Source organism: Limulus polyphemus, unplaced genomic scaffold (genome assembly GCF_000517525.1).
Source record: "Limulus polyphemus unplaced genomic scaffold, Limulus_polyphemus-2.1.2 Scaffold1061, whole genome shotgun sequence".
NCBI lineage: Eukaryota > Metazoa > Arthropoda > Merostomata > Xiphosura > Limulidae > Limulus > Limulus polyphemus.
The window spans coordinates 299,521-308,875 of NW_013666671.1; the positions used below are offsets into that span (position 1 = coordinate 299,521).

At 32.4% G+C, this 9,355-nt stretch overlaps 1 protein-coding gene across 1 annotated transcript in view; it reads left to right on the top strand.

The window, feature by feature from the left end:
- LOC106461938 (retinoic acid receptor RXR-alpha-B-like) overlaps positions 1 to 9,355 on the top strand; it is a 40,406-nt gene that overhangs the window by 14,648 nt on the left and 16,403 nt on the right. The window contains exons 2-3 of the mRNA XM_013921805.2: positions 6,694 to 6,845; positions 7,221 to 7,333. Of these exons, the coding sequence (XP_013777259.1) occupies positions 6,694 to 6,845; positions 7,221 to 7,333 (265 nt within the window). The remainder of the gene's footprint in view (positions 1 to 6,693; positions 6,846 to 7,220; positions 7,334 to 9,355) is intronic.

A 9,355-nucleotide genomic window follows, 5' to 3' on the forward strand; every position in this document is an offset into this window, starting at 1 on the left:
CAGGGAAAGAAGCTTGTCAGTTTCACCAAGTACACAGCAATATTAAATGTGAGAGAAAGAAGCTTGTTAGTTTCACCAAGTACACAGCAATATTAAACCACAGGGAAAGAAGCTTGTTAGTTTCACCAAGTACACAACAATATTAAACCAAAGGGAAAGAAGCTTGTCAGTTTCACCAAGTACACAACAATATTAAACCAAAGGGAAAGAAGCTTGTTAGTTTCACCAAGTACACAGCAATATTAAACCTGAGGGAAAGAAGCTTGTCAGTTTCACCAAGTACACAGCAATATTAAACCACAGGGAAAGAAGCTTGTCAGTTTCACCAAGTACACAGCAATATTAAACCTGAGGGAAAGAAGCTTGCCAGTTTCACCAAGTACACAGCAATATTAAATGTGAGAGGAAGAAGCTTGTTAGTTTCACCAAGTACACAACAATATTAAACCTGAGGGAAAGAAGCTTGTTCAGTGAACTACAATTAAAAGATAACACTTGTCTGCTTGTGTTGTATATGCTTATCTACATTGTTCAAGTGTCCAAGCAGCAGTATCGTTACATAGTGCAAGTGCGCTATCAACTTTTCAAAACTGTGTGCTAATACACTACCAATATTTTTGTGCCTGTTCCCAACACTGTTCCATTGTTTGAATTCTGTGCTAGCATATTTTCATTCCCCCAGACAATCCATTGCAATTGTGAAAATTCTCTTTATTTTACCAGTAGTAATAAATATTTATTGGAGATACAAGTGGCTGAGGTAATAGTATACCAACAATTTTGGCAATAAGGAAGCTTCTTATCATCAGTTTTGAATCCAGACATTTCCACCCGGGTGGTGGTGGTGGGAATTCCAATTCAATAAAATGAAAAATACTGGACTTTTTTTTTGGGGGGGGGGGTTGCACAGGGGATTATTCTCTCCCTGTATTCAACACTGCCTATCATTCCTAAAATTTTTCTTTCTAATGCAGTGGATCAGTAAGTAATACTCAGGTTCCCTCCACAACAAATTCATTCACTAGCACATAGGACCCTTTAGTCCCAGCCCCTCTGAAAAGGGCCTCCTATCTCACTGATTTTCTTTCTTTGAAAAATTGAAAAAGATTAATAATATTTGATACAAACTGAAACACCCATCAACTGACAGGAAGGTTTAAACTTACTTAAAACAATGTAAGTTTAACAGCAATCATATATTTCAAAGTAATAACTTGAACATAAACTTTATCTCAAAATTTTAAAATTATAACAAAGGTTCTTCATAAACAACATTTGCAGTTTGCTTCACATCTACCAACAGATAAAGATTTTGAGGTGATCCCACCCTTGTACACCCTACATCTCATTGACCATGAGAAAAGCATGGTTGTTTGAAAAATAATCCAGCAACTTTAATACTTTGACCTTGAATCCCTTTGGAAGATTCAACATTGTCTAAAGCATCAACTTGCCAAGATTGTTTGAGATTGGGAGTAATTAACCAATAGGCTTTACAAAATACAAATAGGGTTAAGTTAAATTTTAGCCCCTTAGGACATTCCACATAGTTCATAGTACTCACATACAAATTTCGGTTGAGATTGCCCTAATAGGCTTGGAGGAGTTAGGGTGCAAACACACACACATTTCTTCTTTAAACATATAAATATGTATATATAGATGCATTTTATTTACTGACATTAATCATTTGTTCATATATTTGAGGTATAGAATTAAAATGAATATAAATTTCTTTTAGACAGTTTTCAGGAAGGGAAAAATTAATTTGTTTTCTTGATGTTTGTTTTAGATTTATAGGAGGATTGGTCTTTCTTTTTTGGCCTTTAGTATTTTCATTAACAGTTTAGAAGCACATTGAGGTAAAACTGTTAGTTACTTTGATCAAATTTTGACTCAAGAAGAATATCAGGTTTAATTTTAGAGCACCTTATAACCTTCCAAACACGGTATGCTCCCATAAGTAGGTCTGTATTCTTTTAATGACACAAGGTAACACTTTTAGCCAGTTTGTGATAGCCTGCTACAGTTGGATTGTTTCCATTCATCCAAAGGCTTTCCACACGTTATTGAAGCATCCTGGTACCTTCTTTGAAGTCTAGTTGTGGTTCATAAAAAGTTTGGCGCACTTTAAAATATATGATTACCTTCAGAGTAATAACTGAGAAGAGGTTGTGTGAGACCACTTTATATGCATAAGTATATGTTTTTAGCTTTTACCAATAATTTTTCCCCTTTTTTAAAAATGTTACTAGGTTCAACCAGGGGTGAAGTTTTCAAAAAAAAGTAGAGGTATTCAGCAGGGTGAAGTGGACATATTTTTGAAAATGAAAAAAAATCTATGTGTAGACATAAAAAAACGACAATCTTAGTGTCAATGAATAACTGTTTTTGGTGAAACAATGGAATGCATCCGAAAAAAGCAGCTCAAATAAGTACCCGTACTAGTACCACCTTAAAAAATAAGTTCCTGTACTCGGTACTGGTGAGTACCGACAGAATTTCACCCCTGGTTTTACTTAATTTTTATCCTTTAATTAATATAAGTTTCTCTAGTGTAGCATAAAACCAGTAGTGATATGAAAGTTTATTGGTTGTATTGTCAGTAAAGGTATGTCTGTCTCTTGCTTGTTGAAAGTGATTGAGACATATAGAAGAGGTAACAGGTTGGTTGTTTACTGTAAAGGAAAAAAGTTGAGTATATATATATATATATTTCTTTTTTCAAGAAAATCTTTTTTTATTATTTAAAAAAGTACTATTGCAGGTAGACAAATAAATGTCATAATATAAAAAGAAATTCTTGGGCAACAACATTTATTTTCCCAGGAATTTTTTTTACAGTTCCCTTTATAAAATTTAAAACTTAACTAGGAAAATATTAAAAATTAAAACACAATCATAAATATACACATAGGCTGAACGATCAGTCATTTCTATTTTAGATCATGTGACTAATCGTCATATGCCTGAAAAATCGCACAACAATGATCTGGGGCTGTGAATAACAGTATTTTATAACAGTGATTTTGCTTTATAACAGCTATAGTATTATATCTTATCATTATTTAAGTATTATGTCCAGTATAGATGAAATTAATAAGTGTATTTACTCAGATTAAAATTTTTCTGTACTTAGCCAACCTGAGAAGTTCCTTTTAACATGGTTTGGTAATGCTCGTCTTTCACTAAGGCATGGTATTCTTTTTTACTTTGGAAAACTGACAATATTTTTTTCAGATGCTTGTTATCCTTCTCTATTAGGGAAAATGGACAAGCTTCTTTTACTAATATATATTATTTCTATGTTTCATTAAAAAGTCAAACTTCTTTTACAAAGATTTATAATTTCTCTGTATTTGTAGCAAATGTCGAGCTCTTTAGAATCGGGTCTAGTAGTTATCTCTTCTTGGTGAAAGTGGATTGATTTGGTTTTCACATGGTGGAAAATCATGGAGGAAGAATACTCTTATGGTTTTCAAGATAAATCATTCATCTTTGCATCACTGAAAAATGTGATTTTTTTTACAAGAACAAAGTTTTCTCACAAAAGAAGAAGAAAAGATTAAGTCCTAAAAGCAGTTGAAATGAAGTACATAAAAAATTACACTATTGATCATGATAGATAGATTGTATTATAAGAGAAAATCAGCTTACTTCACATACATACAGTTTGTAGATCTTAAAAGATGTGTTTTTGAGAAGCAACAATGTATTTTCCCCCTAGCAATGGATAATATGCAAGGTTTTTCTTGAAAAATTTATTTTAAACTTCTTGGAATGTTTTTTTTAAATTAATTTCAAAAATTAATCCTAGTAACTGACAATCATTTTTCATTCTTTACTGCGCATAATTCACTGACTTATTTCACTCATTCCTTGATGAAACTGACAAGCTTCTTTTACTCTAGTATTTTCCTCTGGTTGGTAATAGTAACAAGTCTTTTTAGCAAAGTTTAATACTTCTCTCTAATATGTAGAACTAACAACCTTCTCTCACTAACTTTATCATTTTGTTTTTATGGATAAAACTATAAAGTATCTTTGCCGAAGATTTAGTATTTTCTTCTAGTAGGTGAAAATGAAAAGCTCCTTCCACTGACATTTTGTATTTTTATTTATTTGTTGGAAATAACAAGCTTCTTCATCCTAGATTTATTATTGCTCTGTACTAGGTGAAACTAACAAGCTTCTTTCCCTGTGGTTTAATATTGCTGTGTACTTGGTGAAACTGACAAGCTTCTTTCCCTGTGGTTTAATATTGCTGTGTACTTGGTGAAACTAAATTGAAGAATATCTTCTCTAAGACTGAGTAAAATGTTTGTAGCTACAACTAGAGCTGGGTCATTAGCATCCCTGCTGTGTGTGTGTGTGTGTAGTACTGTTAAAATGCTGTTGGTTAGCATCCCTGCTGTGTGTGTGTAGTAGTGTTCAAATACTATTGATTAGCATTTCTGCTGTATCTCTGCACTATGTGGTAGTAAAATACTGGTATTTGTATTTGTAAAAATATAATGTATCCAGAGCCAGTATTAGATTAGCTGACTCTTTAAGCAGAATTATGCTGCACATCTACCCACACTGGAGCCTCCAATAATTTGACACCCTAGGCAACTGCCTATGTTGTTTTTCCTTAATGTTGGGCCTAATTATGTCTCCACTTTGTGGTTGTGAGATACAGCTTTATGTCTTGATCAAACTATATAAACTATCCCTGCTGTGTTTGTTAGTAAGTTACTGCTAGTTATATTCGTAAGAATAATGTAATGGTTTCTATGATGGGGCAAGTTCTTTTGGGTTATTCAGTAAAACATGATACAGATTCCAAATAATCAAAACCTTTTATTTCTTGTACTTTATGTTCTACCAGTTAGCTTTACTGATGTTCACTGATAGACCTAAATTCATATAGACACTAGCACAAGAATTTCACTTATTTGTTAATTTTCTTGTACATGTGGTACTTCTCATATCTCTTGCACTTTGTTGGAAACAAGTAAAATAATTATAAAACTGAAGTAACAGACAACTTGCTAACTTAGTAATCAAACAACACCTACTCTAGCTTAACTCACATTAACTTAAATCATTTATTAAACTTTCAAGAAAATTCCAGACATGGAACTATATACTCATCATGTGACATCAAAACATCTACTAGTCAACATTCATAAAAATGTCTAAATTAAAAGAATGACAACACTGCCAACAACAATATGCTATATGTTCACTTTCTGGTATTAGGGTACTGCTGGTTGTGTTTGTAAGAATATACTTGATATATTTCTGATGTTTGTGGCAATAAGATACTACTGACTGTGTTGGCAAAAAATATGCGAGCAACATTTCTATAATTTGTGTTAATAGGAAACTATTGGTTGTCTTGTAAGAATATGATAGCTGTATGTCTGCCATATGTGGTAGTATAATACTGCTGGTTGAGTTTGTATGAAGTGTGTTAGCTATACCTTTGCTGCTTGTAATAATTGACACAAATCAGTGTGGAAAAACATTAAGGAAATTAGATTATTATGGAAAGCTTGTTTGGAACTACAGGAAGGGTTTAATTAAAAATATTGTTATGGAATAATTATACATTATAATTATAATATTTTTTTTGTTCTGTGTCAGTTATAAAAAGTTTTTAGGTAATAAATAGTGTTGCTAACCTTACAATTTTGTTTATGGGCATACAGACAAACAGTGGTTTTTTTTTACTGACACTATAATTTTTGACTGCCATCATTAAAAGAAAACATTTTTTACTACTTATGGATTTATATACATTGTTAAAATGTTACTTTTTGTTGGCAACCTTGGTAATAAATCAAATCATTATTATAAGCAATCACTTTTTATGCTGTTAATTTCTACTTACATAATCGTTACACTCACGGGTGAAATTCTCAAAAAAAAGAGCTGGTACTCAAATGCACTTACTACAAAGGAATTTGTTCATATATGTAATTTATAATATAGTTTAATGATTTTTATAACAACCCTCACAGTGAGCACAATTGTAGGTTTCTTTTTGACAAGCTACTAAAACTGCTGGATTTTTTTCTCCATGATATTAAATTGTTTTTTTTGATAAGTTTAGAGAAACACATAGATATTAAACAGGCAACTAAACTAAAAATTTCATAACTTTAAACTCCCCCACCCTAGATGTTGTGTTTCCCACCAATTCCATTGAATCACAAATACACATTATCAGGGCTCCACTGTCATGGCAAGTACCAATCACAGCACCTCAGCCAATAAAATGTGTCATTTGGATATATTTATCATTACTGACTAATCATACAAATTACATAGCCAGATGTAGCTGTCTGATTGGCTTGATAATGATTTACCTTGAAGATGTTAAATAACTTATCCACATGATCTTGTTGCCAACAAGAACTAATATCATTTATTGGTTCATTTGAAGAATTTTATTGATTATTTAGATTATGTAAGTTGTGACATGTCTGCTTTCTAACATTATGATGGAACACATGTGGAATTGATGAAAAGCAGATCAACCAAGTTCAAGCACAGAGTACTGATAGAAATTCACTCCTGCTTACATTTTATGTGAATAAATAAGTGATGAAACCAATAAATCTGAATTATTCACATTGATAAGGGATGAGATAACACATTATGTTTGAACATGGTTCTTAGTTTTACTCTTTCTATCAATTTCAGGTGGGCTGATCAGCCCTTCACCACTGACCAATGGCACAGGGTCATCAACAAATCCAGCAGTGACCACAGCAGGAATGAATTCTGGTGTTACAAGCAGCCTATCACAGCAAAGCTTTCCTGGAATTCTTGCCAGTAATTTTGTTTCTCAAACAGTAAGTATTGTTGTAGGGGTTTAATGCTCATATTTCAAAGCCTGAAAACTAGGGAACACATCTGTGTGATTGTGTAAAAACAAATAGCAGACTATTAGACAGAAAGATTAGGAGGAAAGAAGAAATAATAAGATAACATAATATCAGATAAAGAAGGTGCAACAAGTGATAGATCTTAAATAGGAGTGTAGAATGTTGATAAGTAAAAAAAATAAGAGGAAGGCAACATAATATTATCTCCTCCAATATGATAGAAGACTTTTTTTCAATACTTAATCTTTAATTGTTATGCTCTAGGTTTTAAATTAATCAATGTTAACAAAAAAACGGATATCCATATAATATGATATATAAACCCTTTTTTTTTATGCTTAGGTTTCTCAGCAGCAGCATAACAGTTATCCACCAAACCATCCTCTTAGTGGGTCCAAGCATCTTTGCTCCATCTGTGGAGACAGAGCATCAGGAAAGCATTATGGAGTTTACAGGTACATAATAAAGAGAAGCATAGTTGGCTGAGTTTGTCTTCTCTGTCATATTAGATATTAATCAGCTTTAAATACTTTTGGTCTAGTATTTTATAGGCTTTATAATGATAAAGATACTGAAGACTGTTTTTTGTTTTATGAAATAATTTATAGGACCTCAGTGTCTACAGTGCTATGTAACCTCAGTAAGACTTCTTGTCCCCTGTATAAAGGAAAAAGACACAGTATGGATTTTGAAACAGTTTCAGCATATCAATTATAAATTATTATTGGTGTGAAATATAGAAAACTAAGATTACTGTAAATTAGGGTAGTAAATGGCTGCTTACTAAGGTAAGACTGTCACGTCTGAACTTTAACCAGTTGTTAGTAAGCAGAATTGGGTCTGTAAAGTGTGGTAAAAGTTATAGTTTTATTAGATTAAGTTTTAAAGTTGAAACTTAATTATAATGCATCATTTAGTACAGTAGTTCCTAACCTTTTTTGATCCCAAAATTTCATGGACCTCTTTGCACAATATTAGCTTTTTAAATTACTTTTATGTTACAGTTTAAAACAATATATTTTAAAACATTTTTTAGACCATCTTGCGAGCAGCTGAAATCTTACTTTCAACTGGCACTGGTTCCTGGACCAGTAGATGGGAACCACTGATTTAATAGACTCTGCATCCTCTTGCACAGTTCCAACACATCTATCAGTTCCTTTTTTCTTTTTGCAAAATGAGCATCTGATGATTCATCATGTGATCTAAATTGTAAATGATCAGTCATTTAAACTAGTTAATGTAAATTTGGTAGAGATGGCTTTATACCTTTAAAGTTCATGACATTTCACTTCAGTGTGGATTGTGGTCACTAAAATAATAGGGACTGCCTGGTACTGATGTTTACATGTTCAAAATGAAAATGTTGATAAGACCTTAAAGTATTCTCAACCACTCCTCCGAAAATGCTGTTTCCATGGCATCTTTAGAGTCTGGAGTCAACTTTATGGGATGCAAGGATCTCTCAAGAGCATCCCTTCATGTTGAATTTGATTGAAGCCTGATGCACATACAGCCATTCAATTTTATAAATCCCCTCATCTTTAAGGAATATGTCAAGTAGTTTAGCATAATGAGGTTGGTATTATCATTCACTAGGCTGAAATTAGCGCCAGTTGCATCAGCATAATGCAGTACAAAGAATTGTAGGATATGGTCAATAGAATGTGTCATTAATTGGACCATTCAACATGATGTAGAGGCCCATATGCCATTTGATGCTTGTTTTTCCACTCCATTCTTCCACTTTCACCATGTACATCATGTTCTTGTATGAAAACAGGGTTAAATCTGATTTGAGATTCTCTCTTTTTTGAGTGTAAGCCTGGTTTTTGGCTACAAGGTTAAGCACCATTGTATGTGTGTTGTTCTGTGTATTGCTGTAAGTGAATAACTTTTAGGTATCTGGAATACACTCTAACCTCATGCAGCCTGTTTCTAGCCATCTACACATAGATATGGCATCCAGTTGTGGCTATAGCTGGGCAACTAAATCGATTAATTGATTACCTATGAGCTTAAATAACGGTGATTAGTGTAAAAATAATCAAGTAATCAAAATTAATGTTTCAGATTATTACTGGTTTCAGTTATTCGAACTATCTAAGTGATTGAAATATTGCTTTTATCATTTCTCATTATTATTTTTGATTAATTCAAGTTGTCCAGCTTAATTGGTTTGTGTTACAACTTGTGAAAATAATCTAGTAATCAAAATTAATGTTTCTGATTTTTACTATTTTTGATTATTCCAACTATTCATGTCTCATTTGAGAATAACCAATTAGTTAAATGTACTCAGTTAATGAGCCTGAAGTTTAATCAATTATCAAATGTCACTACAGCAGTATTCTAACACTACTACTACACACAGCAGGTATGTTAACTAGCAATAGTTTTGATACTGTTACAAACACATTGAGAAATGATTCTAATCATCAATATTTTAGTATTAGTTCACACACCAACAGAATGAT